Source organism: Primulina huaijiensis, chromosome 8, assembly GCF_012295235.1.
Source record: "Primulina huaijiensis isolate GDHJ02 chromosome 8, ASM1229523v2, whole genome shotgun sequence".
Taxonomy (NCBI): domain Eukaryota; kingdom Viridiplantae; phylum Streptophyta; class Magnoliopsida; order Lamiales; family Gesneriaceae; genus Primulina; species Primulina huaijiensis.
Genome location: NC_133313.1, coordinates 1,987,631 through 2,006,097, shown reverse-complemented (window position 1 = coordinate 2,006,097; position 18,467 = coordinate 1,987,631). Strand labels below are relative to the sequence as shown.

General features: G+C 34.0%; 2 protein-coding genes across 2 annotated transcripts; both read right to left on the bottom strand.

The window, feature by feature from the left end:
* Positions 1-9,163: 9,163 nt before the first annotated feature.
* Positions 9,164-10,147, bottom strand: LOC140983422 (ethylene-responsive transcription factor 5-like). The gene has a single exon (XM_073450472.1). The coding sequence runs from the start codon at positions 10,087-10,089 to the stop codon at positions 9,469-9,471; it is 621 nt and encodes a 206-aa protein (XP_073306573.1). The 5' UTR covers positions 10,090-10,147; the 3' UTR covers positions 9,164-9,468.
* A 6,000-nt stretch (positions 10,148-16,147) lies between these two features.
* On the bottom strand, positions 16,148-18,462 carry LOC140982922 (uncharacterized). Its single transcript, XM_073449709.1, has 4 exons — positions 17,740-18,462; positions 17,438-17,634; positions 17,128-17,335; positions 16,148-16,702 (listed from the first exon to the last, which is right to left on the bottom strand). Exons 1-4 carry the CDS (start codon positions 18,460-18,462, stop codon positions 16,148-16,150), a joined length of 1,683 nt encoding a protein of 560 aa, XP_073305810.1.
* Positions 18,463-18,467: the final 5 nt, after the last annotated feature.

Genomic DNA, 18,467 nt, shown 5'->3' with positions numbered 1-18,467 from the left:
TGAACCACTAAAATAAACAAGTGTAGAAACACCCTAGATAAACCAGTGATAAAATATATATTTAATGTGAGCAGCAGTTAACAAAGAAACATCTAGATATGCAAGCAAGCAATAGAGAGTGCATAAGTTAAAGAAGACATAATTTATGGATGTTCAGCTACTAATACTCAAACGTTACCCCTTCTTCTACTTAGGAAGTAATCCACTAAAAAAAACTTTATTTTTACGAGACTTTGTAATAACTCATTTTAACTAGGACTTGCCACTACCTAATTAGAAATTGACTGTGATCACACTACAACTTATAGTTGTTTAAAACTCTCGGTTTATCATAAACCAATACAAACACCAACGGTTAGCTTTGACGGCTTGAGTTTGTAGTGTAGTTCAAAATAATTCGTAGAAGATCTGATGTAGTCTAATAAACGTGTGCTAATTTGAACAGCTTGAAGTTGAAAGAATAATTGTGCTCAGGATTTTGTAATGCAAATTTGAAATATTTAATATTTTCTCTTGATTATTGTTTGTGTTCTGTTGTTTCTTAACATCTGAATTTGCATATTTACACTTAAAAAGCTCAAACGGTTGGAAAAATTTTCAACGATCTTCTGTACTTATAACTCCAGACATAACAGTATTATCAACTTTTCTTCTCTGTACATCGCATTAAATGTTCATTTAATGATTCTTTGCTTTTTACGGTTTCAAATCTTAGCTTCTGAAAAGTTGATTGACTCTTCGATATTTTTGAAAATATTATGTCAATCGGGAGTTGGTATGATATCGTGCTTGTCACTTTACATGACAGTCATTAAAAGATTTGAATTTGAGCATCCATCTTGATCTTTAAACACCTGATCGGTTAGAGTTGAACAGTCAGACTTCAAGTGAATATAAGATAGAGCGGTTTGACTTGAAACATATATAAGTGAAGATCTTTTGTCTATAGCTTGAGCTTGTGAAAATATGCTGAGTGGTTTGAGTTCATCTAGTGCTCAAAAGTCCTGAGAATACAAAGAAATTATCAGCTAGACTCCTAAAATAATTCAATGATGTTATTTGTCATCACCAAAACTTAGAGTATAATATTCCTTTTAACACTTTTAAAATCTTTAAAGAAAATATAATCAAAACATGATAACATATTCTGTTTATAGGTGAACTAAAATGTCAAAAAAGAGTTTTAGTACTAATTATTTCACAAGAAGATAGTGAGCAATTATTTTAAAAAAAATCTAATTCTTCAAATGAGCAATTTATTGTTAATATTATAAAAAAAACCTAATATAAAATATTAGAAAACACAATAAAGAACACTAAAAATTTTAATAATCAGCCCCCCCACCCCTGTATTTAAAATATTTGCTACATCCCTCGTGTGCCCAATACCATTGATAATATGAATCCTTCACATTTTATGAAAATGAATCCAAAAGTTGAGATTTGACGATATCAAATAAGAAGAAACACTCCATAAAGGGTTAGAAAGAAAGGGGCAGGAACCTACACCCTCCCCCTAAGTTTTGAGTTTGAGGATAGGTGGGGGTGGGGCAAACTTGCAAGTTGCAAACCCTGACTCAACTATCTCATAGTAAAATATAAAAAAGTAAAGATAAAAATAAAATGATAAATATTTAAATTAAATATAAAAAATAAAATGATAAAAATATCAGACAAAACTCTTACCAAATTTATCCCAATCTTTCTATATGTATTTTTCTAGTTTTCGAAGTTATTTTCTCCACTATGGAGCTATATTTGAATTACCAACTATGGTCATTCACTGAGGTTCTTATATATTAGACAAAATTCCTATTGAGATTGGTGATCTTCGTGAAATAAATTTGTTCTTTGGCTAACATTTATAACTTTTGAACTAATGATAAGTAATTAATCCTAATAGTTTATTTGACTAATGTAGTTTGCAGGCTATTGTGTTAGTACAGAGGTTTACCCAGTACATCAAAAGATATCGTACGTGTGTTATCACGTTATCAGTATTAATAATAATAATAATAATAATAATAATAATGATAATAATAATAATATTATCTAATATAATGGAGTGTATGACAAATTCTTTCTAAATCGGAAACTGTAAGTTTTGTAACTATTTTTTTATAACTCTAATTTTTATGGTATTAATTGAATTAAAAAATTTAAAGTATTTCTGGTCAATTTTTGCAGGCTCGGTTGCCATAAAACTGGCATATGTCTAGCTCGTACTCGTTGAACTTATTTTTAGATAATTTATTTTTAGACCATATATTTTTTTTTAATTTTTTTTTCTTGTACTTAATTACTAAGATTGTCTTTCATAATCTTCTTCTCGTTAAAATTACATTCAAATATATGCTTGTCCACGTTTTATTATACTAATATTTACATATTTTTATAACTAAAAAAATCATTTTCACTCCCCTAAATTGGTTTTCTAGCCACTTTCCGGACCCCGTGGAGCATTAAAAAGCCATTAAAAAGTGTCAGTGAACAACAATGTCACAAACCAACTAAGTCACGCAACACTTGGTCTTTTCTCAATTTTTTTGGGGTCAAATTTCGTGATATAGATTGTATTCACATAATTGATTATCATTAAAAAAAAATGAATGTCAAAAAATAATTATGGCAGAATACTTGATAGAATATTTTTATTACCTTAAGTTTTGATGATCAACAATTAATAGAATCGAGTTGTTTTAGATCCAGCCTACTTCAAACGGTTCAAACAGAACATCAGCATTCAAGCTGTTTAGAATCAAGCTGCAAATTATCTAAACTCGAGATATCGTTTGACATATTGTTCGAAATTGTTGAAACTCTAACCACTGCAACTGGCCAGACCTGAGCAATTTAAAAATTGATATTTAAAGTCAAGTCCTTCAACAACATATATTTGTATAATGATTACACATATCCTACTAACTCTCAAATGACAGAAAGCTACCCATTTCGTTCATAGTCGGTCAGCTTTTTGAAAAGCGAAGAGCCTAAAGTCACAAAAGCACAAAGAACATTAATAAACATTTAATATGTACGACGACTGAAAACGACATATCCATTGTGTCAGGTACAGATCTTTTTTCAACTCTCGCGCATCTACCTAGAAAAAGATTTATGAATACACTTAAGCTAACATAATTTCAAGCTACTCAAAGTACACATCTATAAGAATATATCAAATCTCCAAGGAACATTATGTGCTACATTATCAACTCAAGCCTTCAAGTTGACCATTGGGTTATTTTGTATTGTTTTCTAGTGAACTGAGGTTTCTCAAACATTCAAACCTTGTAAAACGATCATTAAGAATTTCGACTTAGGCTGTGATAAGTCCTAGCTGAAATGGGTAAGATGTTTTAAAACCAAAGTCTTATAGTGAAAAACTTCTTAAGTGGAAGAAAGGGTGACGTAGAAGTGTTATCTCTAAACATCCATAAAAATATGTCATATTCCTTGACGCGCTTTACATTATTTCATATTATATTCAAGTTGTTTCTTATTAACTATTGATTGCAGTATTTAGTTCATCAATAATCTAGCCAGACCTTTTTCGTACTTATTCAATCTTCAGCGGTCCAACAAAAACTAGTCGTTCGAGAATATTTCTTAACAGCCTAAAAGTTGTTAAGAGCGGTTCAGTTTGAAGAAATTTTTTAAAACAGTTTATTCACCTCATTCTAAACTCTAATATGATCCTAACAAATAATATCGGAAAGGTTTTTCTCAAACTCTGATAGCTATATTTTAAAATCAAATCTTTTAAAAAGATTTCAATGTTCTCCAAAGAAGATTATGACGATTGAAAAATACACATACATGCTCATTTATCAGCTCAAGATGACGACATATGATATGTCATCACTGACGGTCCAATGAAGATCTTGAAAGATAATACAGTAGCAGCAATATATGATGATGCTCAACATATGGTAGAAAAACAACGATCTGAATGGATGGCTGATGATAAAAATATGGCCAACCTTGACAATATGGCCAAAGAAATTTTGTACAAAATCCTTGACAAGAACACGTTTAACAAGATAAAGACCCGTACAATACCAAAATAAATCTTGGAGAAGCCGACCCAACTCTCTGAAGGCAACGATAAAACCAAATAAAACAAACTAACTGTTGCAATCCATAAATTTGAAAATGGAAAAATGAAGCTCGACGAAACTCTTAATGAGTTTGATGAACGGAAATGATTTAGTAGTATTGTTAATTAACTATCATCTCTTGGTAAAGAATACTCCAACCATGAAATTACGTTAAAGGTTATGAAATCATTTCCCAAATAATGGGATGTAAAAACAACGATTATGAGGGAGTCCAAGGATCTCAACAAACTCGAGCTGTATGACTTGTTCGTTGATCTTAAAGCCTGTAAGTTTGAACTGAGAATCTGGAGAGAAGAAGAGCCATACACTTCTCAACAAACTAAAGCTCTAGTTTCCACAACCCTAATTTCAACCGTCAATGATGAAGCTTCCAACAAAAAATCTGTTGACCATATAAGCAACGAGTCTATGTCCGTATTTGTTAAACATTTGGAAAATTTATGAAGAAAAATAGTCTAAATTCAACTGAGTGTGTTCTTAAAATATTTTTCCAACTGAGTTTGTTCTTAAGATCAACGAACAAGTCAATAATGATAAAACACACTTGACCACTTTTGATGCTAAATTTGATGTTGGTGTGTTCTTAAAATATTTTTCGGTTAGTAAAGCTTATAGAGTTTATAATTATAGAACCCTAACTGTTGAAGAATATGTGCATGCGGCATTTAATGAATAATCTATTTGTCATGATAATAATAGTATAAATATACATGAATTAAGAAACAGATTGAATGCTATTAATCTTAATTCTAACAGTGATCATGAGATAGATTTAAGAACGAATAAAATCATGCATGAAGCAAGTCCAGCCGTAAATGAAGAAACCACACTAAATCAAGCCACTGAATAAACTAAACCAACGATCAACCATCAGCCAAAAATACATCAAGAAGAGGATAATGCAGAAACTAATGAAGATCTAACAGTTCAACAACTATATCCAAATCCATTTAGACCAAGCCTCAGGCGGAATAAGAATCATCCACTCGAGCTGATCATCGGTAACCCGACCGCTCCTCTTAGAACTAGAAAACAAATTATAGATGAACTTATAAATCTTAAATTTGTTTCTAAACTTGAACCTAAAAATATTGATGAGATTTTATGATATTCAAATTGGATAGATTCTATGCAAGAAGAACTTAATCGGTTTGAGAAAAGCAAGGTTTGGCACCTAGTTCCCCGACCGATAAATGAACATTTTATTGGAACTAGATGGGATTTTAGAAATAAAATGGATGAGTGTAGATCAGTAATAATAAATAAAGCTAGATTTTTTGCTCAATGATATAGATAGGAAGAATGAATAGACTTTGATGAATCATTTGCTCATGTGGCTAGATTTGATTCTATTAGAATATTTTTACTTTTGTTGTCAAAGACTTTAAAATATATCAAATAGATTTTAAGTCAACATTTCTCAACGGTTTTCTCAAAAAGAACAAACCTAGGTTAGTAATTAATTATCAATATATTAATAAACTTCTGAATTTTGATGGGTATTTTGTACTTAGTAGAGATAATTTAATTAACTATATACACAATACTAAAATGTTCTCTAAATCTGATTGTAAGTCCGGATTTTATCAGATTCGAATAAAGAAAAAAAGCAAGAAATTTACATATTTCTCCACACCATAATGTCATTATATTCGAGAAGTATTACTCACGAGATTGACTAATGCACCTCAAATATTTCAAAGAAAGATGGATAATCTATTTAAAGATTATTGTAGTTTTATGTTCGTTTATATTGATGATGTTTTAATAACATATAAATATATGGATGAACATGTTAAACATTTAGACGTTTTATCTAAAGTATGTACAAGGGAATGATTAATATTATCTGAAAAGAAGACAGTTATCGCTACAAGGAAAAAATTTAAATTCCTTATAGTAGAAATAGATGAGTTATGAATAATTCTACATGAACACATTGTGAAAAAAGTGTAGAATTTTTCAGATAAACTCGAAGACAAGAAACAACTACAAAGTTTTTTTATGAGTTGTTAACTTTGCTGGAATGTTAAAAAAAATCTAGCAAACAATAGGAAAATATTTAGTCCATTATTAAAGAAAGATGCAAGATTCATATCGGACAAAATAAAATACTAAAAGACTTAGCCAACTAAAAAAGATTTGCAAAAATATTCCAAAAATGGTTATTTCTCAAGACGAAGATGACCAAGTATTATATACAGATGTCAATGATCATTGGTGGACAACAGTTCTTACAAAGCTCACACGATAAGACGAACAACCATATAGATATTGCATTGGATTATTATTAGATATAGAATCCATAAGATGACACGTAAACAAAAAAAGTATGCATTAAAAAGAGCATTTGAGAAATGACCATGATTTTTATTTGCAAAGAAATCTCTTGAAATTTGATATACACAAATAAAAATTTCTTGAAAAAATATAATTGGATCTATACTCGAGAAGGCAATATTATTAAGATGACAAGTTTTATGTCAAAATTATATTTTTGTTATTGTTATTATTAAATCTCATGAAAATATTCTTACAGATTTCATAATAAGATATAGGTAATGCTGATGTCGAAGTCATCGTGAAAATACAAAGACATTTGAGGGAACACCTTGAAATGCTTCAAAACGAGTTCAACAAGCTTGCCCTAAATACAAAAATTGCGGGTAGGCTACAACAAATTCATAAGAGCACTGTCTCTGATTGAATTACAGGTTATTTACAGGCTTATACTCATTCATGATCTGTATTGCAAAATTCTATCCTCCAGGCTATTGAAATCCAGTGGCTTCTCAAAACAAGAGCTTTCGAGTACGTGACTCTATACCTGGAGCAGAGGATTAAATTACCCCTAGCAGAAGTGCTAAGTCGGGATCATGTTAGATGAGTCAACCCAAACAAAAATTTAAGTTCTGGTCTTTATCTCGAGCCTTCAAGTCAATCTTTCACAACATAGATTGAAGAGGAAGATATCAATCTTAGACTTCAAACAGACAAGGGAAAATCTAAAGTAGGTGCTAATGTGTTTGTAGTTTCTTCATTTCAAGTATATATGCAGAACTGAGAGTAATTAAAAAAGAGAATAGTAATTAACTCAGCTATAATTCATATTGACATATCAGGAAAGTTTCCAAGGACATGGATGAAACACAATGCCTATCCTAAGGAAGTCAAGACATGGCATAAGTTTGGAGCTCTGGCCTCAGTCTATACCACATCATCTGGTTTCCTAGAAATATCCGCATTCCAAAAACAGATTTAGTAAGTTGTTCATGAAACATGGGCAAATAATGACCATCTGTCTAGAGGAGATATTCTGGAGCTATACTTATTCAGTATAATACCATAACCGACTGAGAAAGTCTTACATGAGGCTTTTCATTTCATCAAGCTTAGAAGGCCAGATATGAATATAAAAAATATATCAAGGATCCTCTAGTAAATGAAACATCTCTTGTTGCTTTACATACTAAAGATGACATCTCTACTAGAACAACATAGGAGATATGTATTTGTCTCACAGAGATGGATAAATTTAAGTTTTTGTTTAAATTTTATCATAATTTAGTTAACAGATCTTTCATGTTAAATACAATAACATGAAAAATTACATTATTTGCAAAAGAAATATTTTAAAAGAAAATAAATCTTCTTTGGAATATCAAGATGTGGGGAAGTAAAGAAACTTGTCGAAAATTCTATAATATGACTTACATTGGAAGATGGTAAAATAAAAAAAAAAAAACTGCCCATAATGCTCAAAATAGAAAAATCCAGAATTCGGTAAAAGTTTTCAGCCAAGATCTGACGAAAAGCATAATATAGAGACAAGTCCAAGTGTGTATAAAAACTTAAACAATTGTTTCTCATTAACAAAATATAATGTTTTCATTAATTTCAAAAACTCATTAGAGATGGTTTCACGGATCAATTTTATGATACGGATCTCCGATCCGATCAAAATCGTGAAATAATATTATTTTTTATGTAAAAAAATATTAATATTCATGATAGTTATAGATCGCATCTATATATATGATGAATATAGACTCATGAGATTGTTTACTATTTCAATTTTTTTTAGTACAACATAAAAAAGTTTATAAGTAAAATTATATATTTTTTAAAGAATGTTTTGCCCTTATATTACCTATGCTCCTTGTAAGTGAAGTTTCGTATTCTGATTTTTAGTTCTATCAATTCTAAAACCTTTATCAACATGTTGACTTGAATTTAGCGTGGGAAATAGGAGTGTTCAAATTTCGAATAAAATCGAAAAAATCATAAATGTAAACCGAAGAAACGAAAACTGAATTCAACCGAAAACGAATTTTTGAATTTGGATATTAATGTTCAAACCGAAGTTTATATGGTTCGATTTCATTTTTTATTTGTCAAAACCGAATCCACCAAAAAAATAAAATTTAATTTAATAAATAATTATTTTTATATTTAGATTATATATTTTATGAGATGATATTTAGTGAACTAAGAATAAATTTTTTTTTTCACATTTAGTTAGAAAACTGAACCAAACCAAAACACACAAATCATTTAGTTTGAAAATCGAACCAAACCAAACCAAAAGAGAACGGTTCAAATACCATATTATACATTTTCAAAATCGAAAAAAAAAATCAAACCGAATCGACCATTGAACACTCCTAATGAAAAGATTGAAGAAATCCCATGCACAACAGCTGCAAAATCAAGCACGAGCGAATCTGGATAGTAGCTTGAGCGTGGATGTTAAACGCGATATCTATATTTTTTATTTTTAAGTAGTTAATTATTTCAAATATATATAATCACCCCCGTAAAATATGTTTACCTCCGTCCCCGATTCAACCGTAATATAGATATACATAATTTTAAAAATCATAATATCAAATTTGGATATTTTACTAATCCACGTTCTTACCCCTCAGCTTTATTAAATTTGAATAATACCTCAAACTTGGGTGCATCTAGTCCAATAACTTAATAGATCAAATATCATTTTTAATATATAACTTTTTGATTATTTTTATTTATAAAAAACGTAATAACACAAGTACAATTATGATCTATAGGTCGATGACTGATAATTTATCTGACACCAAAGTTTTATGTCTGAAACCTCCACCACCGTCATGTATATCTAATAACAACCATGATCGATACGTCGATGACTGATAATTTATCAGACGTCAGATTTTTGCGCTTGAAACCCCACCATGTATATCTAACTTTATTTATTTTTATCAAATGACTACTCATAGCTACATTTCCCTAAAAATTATAATCTTTTCTCACGTCGAAACTATTGCAACCGCGGTCCAACTTGGCAGTGAATTCACTCCCGGTTTTAACTTCCACTCTCCATTAATTTCTTCTTTTTCCCTCCATCTTCCCGGTCAGTCAATCTTTTCCGGGGAGCGGTCACCGGCGGAGCGATTGAATTTCCGATTTCATGTGGGAAATTCAGAATGGCTTTGCTCCCCCTCAGCGTGAACGCCGCTCTGTCGTAGGCCCTCGCCGCCTCCAATTCTGTGTCAAAGGTTCCAAGCCAAAGTCGAGTGCCCTTCCGGCTTGGGTCGCGTATGTCCGCCGCGAACTTCCCCCATGGCCGCTGCCTGACTCCCCTGTAATGCCACCTCTGGCCGGGATGTTCTTGAACCACCGCTTTAGGAATGTCTATTTCAGATGAAGAATTATTTCCATTAACACTATGCTTTGTATTCCGGATTTTTGGCTTCGTCACAAAATCCGGATGTTCAAATTCAGTTTTAGCAGTAAAGAAGCTGGAGTAATCGTCAAAATTTGTATTGGTTGAGCTGAAATTTGTAGGATCAAATGCAAAAGATTGGCCAGAATCAGAAATTCTCGAAACAGCAGGTAATGGACAATAATTATCCATGAAAGCATCATCATCAAGAAGATGATAACGTATCAAATCCAGAGCTGCACTTTCCTCTGAGGACGCCATAATTTAAAGTGAAAATCTAAGAAAAGAAGGGTAGTCTTTGTAATCTCAGTTCCTTAATTCTGAANGAGTTGGATTCGATTTAAGTCTGTTTGACGCGAAGTTTCATAGGAGAATTTTTGTGTTGAGTGGGACTTATGATGCATGTACGTCACATATAATGATGATCAAAGAATTTAAGGACACCAAAAGTCATTTAAATTAAAAATATTATGTACAAATTTAGATATTTTAGTGAATAGAAGTATTCACGTCAACTGCATGCATGTCCATTTATTAGTCTAACCGAAACGACTCTTGTTTAATTACAAAATTTTGAAACATATAATACATACTAGTTACCACAGTATATTTAACGAATACATGAAAGAGAACAGATGAGTGTTCTTTTTTGGAAAATAATGTGGAGTTTGTTTTAAGAAGGGAAGGATGTGTTTTGGGGGAGAACACTTCATAAGAAGGATAAATGATGTTTTAGGAAATTTAAAAGTTATATCAAGATATCAAAAAATTAGATAGTTATGGTGCTCAACTATTAGAATATAATAGATTAAAGATGCATGCCTAGCTAATATCATATGATACTTGAATTTTGTTGCATACTAAATTTTTTAAACTATGATATCTCATTAATGAGTCCATCAAGATCAGGCCTAAACCGGATTTTGGACCTCCGGCCCATCCCTAGCCAAGGCAGAAGGTCAATGATGGATCTCATGTATTATCCTATAAATATCAGGTTTGAGAGTCTAATTATTCAAAAAACTATATTGATTCTTAACAGCGTCCTTAGCTGTTCTATCATTTTATTCTCAGTATCTGACTTGAGCATCGAAATGGCTATGTAGGGACACTCTCCCGGCCCTCTTTCTAACGGTCTCCTTTGTGATTTCAGACCTAGAATAAATTCGATGTTTGCATTCGGGCTAGTCTCACCTACTGAAACCGAACCCTATATTTCTAGTGAGTATCAAATTAAAATAATGAAGCTCGATTGAGTTCAAGTTTAAGATCAATTTCAAGTATGTACTTGCCCGCCAACTTGCTTATGGCTAACATATTATAATTGCTGAAATTGGTCCTAATTTCTGGGAGTCTAGAACTCTATGAAAGTGATGAATGCATACATGAGGAGGATGGATTAATCTCCTAGCTATCACTTGATAGTAGATGGGAGTTGGGTAGAAACACTAACGTGTAACATAAAGCAAGTGAGAGAAACATTTTCACTAATTTTGTACTCTCATTTTTCATATTGAACCTCTTTGTGTGGTTGTTTTCTCGTGGTTGTAGGCATAAGTCGAACCACGTAAACCCTTGAGTCTGTTTATTCATTTGCTTTATATTTCTTTGAATGTTTTGAACGTAAGATTGTGTAACGCCCCGACGTCTCTTTCATATTTAATCATACATTAAAATGCGAAAAATGTATAATACTTTTCTTTTTTTTAAAAAAAAAAAACATGTGTTGCGCTCACAATATAAAATATCATGCATTCAAAACCAATCCCAAAATTTCATATGCAATCTTNGTATAATACTTTTCTTTTTTTAAAAAAAAAAAAAAAACATGTGTTGCGCTCACAATATAAAATATCTTGCATTCAAAACCAATCCCAAAATTTCATATGCAATCTCACAATCAAAATATCCATAAACTCCAAGAAATTCCTAACATGGGCATTAGGAACCAACATATTTTTTTAACTCCAACTATAGTACCCAATCATGAATCAAATAAAGTATTTATGTAGTGAAAAGATGCCTAAATTTCATAAACATGCTGCTAGAGGGTCTTGGACAGCGTGCCATGCAATCTTCCCACTTCCTCGGCCACTTCGTCCCTTGTCCATCTTCAAATTCATTAATAGTAACCTCCTCACCTGCACCATCTAAGCATACTGAGTGTAAAGACTCAACAAACATATTCATTTACTAACGAGTACATAATAAAATCATCATACATGCATAGGACGTGATCATAACATAAAAGTATAACATTCTTTGCTTTGGATGATGGATTATAATGCTAATGCGGTAACCACCATTAAAGCCCATTCATTGAGTTTCATGATCATGTAAATAGTTAAACAAACTAGGTATATCATTTGATACATCTCATTCTAGCTGAAGCCAATATGTGTATTCTTGCTTGGAAAGACCTCCCCGAGGCACCAATCCTGTGCTGTCACCACAAGTACACATAAATATCAAAATAAAGTTTTCATGTCCATAAACATTCATACTTGAAAATCGTTCTTGTCATGTACAAGAAAAGTAACCATGTCCCATGATATTTTATAAACATAATGTTTTTATATTTAAAATAACTTTCATGGAAAAAAAATACTTTGAGCGTCATGCATTACATAGATTATCGATCCACGTAAGTCATTCTCTATGTTCTCGACAACATTTCATGCATCATGCATACAAGACCACAATCGGACCCTTACATGCATGCTATAAGACCTAATTAACAAAAAAAAACATGAAAAACATCAGTCATACCCACGCGGGAGAGCACGCCCGCGTGCCCCTTCGCGCGGGAACACATCAAATTATCTATATCTCTCAATAAATGGTATAAGAGACATGTTCTTTGGCAATGGAATCTACCAAATTCTATCTTAAAAAATTCGCAGGCACCAACGATTTTAGTCTGTGGAGAATCAATATGAAAGTCTTTTTGGTGCACCACGGTTTATTCACAGCAATAAGTTCAGAGGCAGTGAAGGCTATGACGGACAAGAAACCTATGTTGGATGTGGACTCAAAGTTACATAATGCAATCTTGTTAAGCCTTGGTGATGAATGACTTCAGGAGGTCACCGAAGAAGAGACCACACTTGCCTTGTGGGGAAAATTGGAAAGTTTGTACCTCAAGAAATCTTTGTCTAACAGACTATATTTGAAGAAGTCGATGTACACTATACACATGGATGAAGGAAAAAAATATAAGGAAGCATGTGGATTATTTTAAAAATCATTCTTGATCTCAAGAACATCAAAATAAAAGTCGAAGGAGAAGACCATGAAATCTTGATTCTGAGTTCGCTAACAAAATCATAAGAGAACTTCGTGGATACCATGTTTTATGGAAAGGAATCCTTGACAATTGCAAAGGTGAAATCTGCACTCAACTCGAAGGAGTACGTCACAGAAAAAACATGAAGGCAAGGAAGAAGTGAACGGAGAATGATTAATAGCAAGAGGAAGAACAATGAAAAGAGATTACAAAAATCAAAGAAGCAAGTCAAGAAGAAGACTCAGATGTTTTATTTTCCATCAGGAAGGTCATTTCAAGAAAAATTGCCCCAATAGGAAAAAAAATTCCAAGAAAATAATAAGGGACATAAGGATGCAGTTGTGGCCACCGATGAGTATGAATATGCTGATGTGTTGCTCGCTGCCATTACTAACCAAGATAATGGTTGTGTAACCGATTCATGTTGCTCTTTTCATATGAGTCCAAACCGAGAATGGTTTCATGATCTTGTGGAAACAGAGGTCGGAAGTGTTCTTTTAGGTAACAACAAATCTTGTAAAATAATGGGAATTGACAGCAAAAAACTGAGATTGAGTGATGGTTGTACAAAGGTAATAAACTCAGTCCGATAAGTCCCTGATTTGAAGTGAAATATGCTCTTTTTTGGTATGTTAGATGAAATCGGATACATCAGATACATTATCAAGATAGAGAAAGGTGTCATGAAAATTCTCAATGGATCTTTGACAGTAATGAAAGGAACTAGCAGAAATGAACTCTATATTCTTGATGGAGAAACCATTGTTGGTTTTGCTAACCCTGTTGTGAAATTACACCTAAGCGATGTCGATCACGATGATAATAGTACCCAAAAATGCGGAATAAAATAATCAACAAGAACACAAAGATTTACGTGGTTCACCCAATATAGGCTACGTCTATGGAGCACTGCAACTTTTATAACTGGAAGNAGATCGGTCCATACTGATGAAGCATCTAATGCATAGATAATTCCACTNCAGACTCCCAACCCGAGTATACCGAGAAAATAATTTCTCTAACTCACACAAGAGAATTCATGCACTCAAGAAAAAATTACACTCTTTTTTCTAAGCACTCTCTTTTTATCAAAGCTGAAAAACTTTTGATTTTGGGATACAATAATTGAAAGAATTANATCAGCATAGCTCTGCTCCATATACCATAGTTTTCTACTCCAATCAGCTGATCATTGACCAAGTTTAAGCCCGGTGTATCGGACGGATGAATATATAGAGGATCATTGAAACTGCAATTGTTCGCCATCAACTCGATTGAAGGAATTACTGCAGATTTGCTTGTACAGCTATTTGACCGAGCAATTGAATTGAAAAAAGGATCCCTAGGAATGAAACCTACTGCTCTGATACCATGTCAAGAATTGAAAGAGAGGAATTTAGCTCATTGAGCTAACTGAAATCTTATTTCTCATCAATCCGGTTTCAACCACGGCTTACAGCCTTTTATACAGGTTATGGAAGAAGAAAGCTAATAAACGTGTTCCCAAATAGTACAATATAGAAACGTATTTCAGTACAATTAACACTCCCCCTTCAAGCTTGGTGTGATAATGAACATCAAGCTTGAACTTGTGCGTCCTTTAAGGTTGATGCAGATCATAGACACCTAGAAGCCCAAGCAGGTAGGCATGTTGAGTCTTCCCCAAACTCTTCGTGAAGATGTCACCGAGTGGTTGGTGTGTAGGTATGTATTTAGTGCAAATAAGACCCTCTTTGATCTTCTCACGAACCAAATGACAATCAATCTCTATATGTTTAGTTCGTTCGTGATACACTGGATTGACACAATGTGAATGGCAGCCATATTGTCACAAAAAAGCGTCGCTGGGCCATTAATCTGAACTCCCATGTCATGCAAAAGGCCAACAATCCAAGTGATCTCACATGTGGTGGTTGCCATGGCACGATATTCTGCCTCCGCAGACAATCGTGAAATAGTATTTTGCTTCTTCGACTTCCAAGATAAGAGTGATGCCCCTAGTTTAATACAATACCCAGTAACTGAACGACGAGTCATGGGGCAAGCAGCCCAATCTGAATCACAATATGCTGTAAGGGACAAGGAATCAGAAGGCTTTAACAAGATGCCTTGGCCTGGATTTCTTTTAATGTATTTGACAACTCGAATGGCAGCATCCAGGTATGATGCCTTCGGAGCGTGCATGAACAGGCTTAGAGATTGGACCGCATAACAAATGTCAGGTCGAGTTATAGTCAAGTATATTAATCTACCAACCAAGCGCTGGTATTCACTTGGGTCAAGTAGCAAAGCATCTGCTGGAACAGTTCTTTGAGTTTGTTGCATACTAGAATCGAGTTCATGGCCAGTGAACTTCCTGTTCTGTTCCATAGGAGTATCAAATGGCCTTGCCCCTGCCATACCTGTGTCAGCGATGAGCTCCAATGCATACTTCCGTTGATTAAGGTAAATACCTTCTTTGGAACGTGCAACTTCAATGCCCAAGAAATATTTGAGATGTCCAAGGTCTTTAAGCTGCAACTTCGAGTGAAGAAACATTTTCAGACTTTGTATTTCTGTCGCACTGCTCCCTGTGATTTCAATATCATCAACATACACCACAAGCAAAGTAATTAAAGCATTATCTCTTTTAAAGAACAAGGAGTGATCATGCTGTGACTGACAGTAGCCACATTCAACCATGACAGATGAGAATTTCGCATTCCATTGACGTGAAGCCTGTTTTAGACCTTATAATGATTTTGTCAACTTGCAGACCTTTCTCACCCCATCAATTTTGTAGCCTTGCGGAAGATTCATGTAGATATCCTCATCCAAATCCCCTTGTAGAAACGCATTGGTCACATTCATTTGAAAGAGGGGCCAATTATGGATCACGGCTATATTAAGGAGACATCGAATTGTCACAATCTTCGTAGTGGGAGAGAAAGTGTCATGGAAGTCAATACCTAGCTGTTGTGTGTATCCCTTCGCCACTAGACGGGCCTTAAATCTTTCTACACTGCCATCAGATTTATATTTAATTTTGTACACTCATTTGCATCCAATGGGTTTCACTTTGGATGGTAAATCTACAACATCCCATGTGTGATTTCTCTCTAGAGCATTAAGTTCTTCATCCATAGCAGCACGCCGCTTTTCATCAGTGACTGCCTCATGATAGAATTGGGGCTCTTTGATTGACGATATGGCTGCTAAAAAGGACTGGTATGACTTGGAGAAATGACCATATGTAAGGTGTTTGGCTATGGGATGTGCACAAGTGTTAGGATTATGTTTGGGAATGAGGGAACAAGAATAATCATGTGTCCAGATGGGAGGAACTATGGTTCTAGTGGATATGCGTAGTGGAATGTCTGAAGGTGCAGGACTAGGTGCATATGGTTCATTTAAAGGAAAGGCCATTGCTGGCTCTTCACTGACCAATAAGGGATCCACCGTAGTAGATGATGAATTAAAAACAGGAAGGGATTGGCTAGTGACAACAAATGGAAAGATGTGTTCATGAAAAACCACATCTCTGGAAATTGATATCTTTCTTGATTGCAGATTAAGGACCTTGTACCCTTTTTTGTACACTGGAGTATCCTATAAACACACAAGGCATGGCCCGAGGTGAAAATTTGTGACTTATAGATAGAGCCGAGGCATAACATAAGCACCCAAAGGTTCTTAGATGAGTGAAGGAAGGAGGCTTATGAAATAACAATTCAAAAGGAGATTTATTTTTTAGTAGTGGTGTAGGAGCTCTATTGATTAAGTACACAGCTGTCAATACACAATCTCCCCAATATTTGAGTGGTATAGATGATTGAAATCGAAGTGCTCGGGCTACATCAAGTATATGCCTATGTTTTCTTTCCACTACACCATTTTGTTGTGGTGTGTAGGGGCAAGAACTATGATGTATCACCCCTAAAGATGAAAAAAAAAAGCTGACACTCACTTTTGAAGAAGTCAATGGCATTGTCTATTCTGATAGCTCGAATTTTCTTAGAAAATTGGTTGCTCACCATAGCAAAGAATAGTCTAATTAGCCTAAGCACATCCATCTTAGATTGCATGAGATAGATCCATGTTCCCTTTGTAAAGTCATCAACAATGGTAAGAAAGTACATTTCACCATTGTAGGTAGGGGTATGAAATGGACCCCAAATGTCCATATGAATTAACTGAAATGCACAAGAAGATTTGGTCATACTGGTCTGTGGAAATACTAACCTACACTGTTTTGATATAGGACATACAGAGCAATGAGACAATGAATCATTTCTTTGTATAAAGGGTAACAATTGCATTCTTGATATAGACATATGTCCTAACCTTTTATGCCAAGTATCAATACTAACATCCTTACAAAGATCAGTAACTGAACATGAATACATCCTATCGAAACTAGACAGAGAAGATGGAAAAGTGAAACTATCCTTGGGAAGTAACTTTGAAACTACCTTTGACGTGAAGTAGTAGAGCCCATGCCTTTCCTTACCAATCCCCATTACTCTCTCAGTCCTGAGGTCCTGAAACACACAAAAATGTAGGTAAAACGTGATAAAACAACCATGATCTTTTGTGAATTTGGACACGGATAGAAGATTGAATTGAAAGTGAGGTATGTACAAGACATGTTCAAGCTGGATGGAATTTGTTAATGGGGCTGAACCAATCTTATTAACATTGGCTTTACTACCATTTGGCAATCTTACTGTGCCAGTGGAGTCTACCAGAGATTTAGAACCTTGTAATAGAGAGATATCACCAATCATATGCTCGTTAGCTCCAGTATCAATAATCCATTCAGTACCAAAGGTTTGTGAGGCAGTACCTGCCATATTCACTACTGGTGCACAATCATTCTGTATGTTATTGCTGCCCAAAAGTTTCAGGATTTCAGCATATTGGCCAGGAGTGAAGACAGACGGAGCTCCAGTTCCAGTTGATACTTTCGGTGTTGCTTTTGGTTGATCAGTATTGTTTTCTTCCACAAAGTTAACTTCTGCTGACATCCTCATGTGGTTCACATTGTCTTTGTACACCTTTTTGTTTAGTCCCTTATTTGGTGCTCTATACAACTTATGCCATGGAGGATAACCATCAAGTTTGTAACAATTATCCTTTGTATGTCCATTCCAACTGCAGTGATCACAAAACAAGTTCACTCTTTCCTTCATGGAGCTACCTACTCTAGTCTGGCTAGTGTAGAAAGCTGCTATTGGAGCTTCCACTGAGGACAATGCTCTATGAGATTCCTCCTGAGACAGTAGTGAAAAAGCCTGTCCAACTGTGGGTAATGGACTCATCATCAAGATTTGGCTCCTTATATTCATGTAACTATCATTGAGTCCCATCAGGA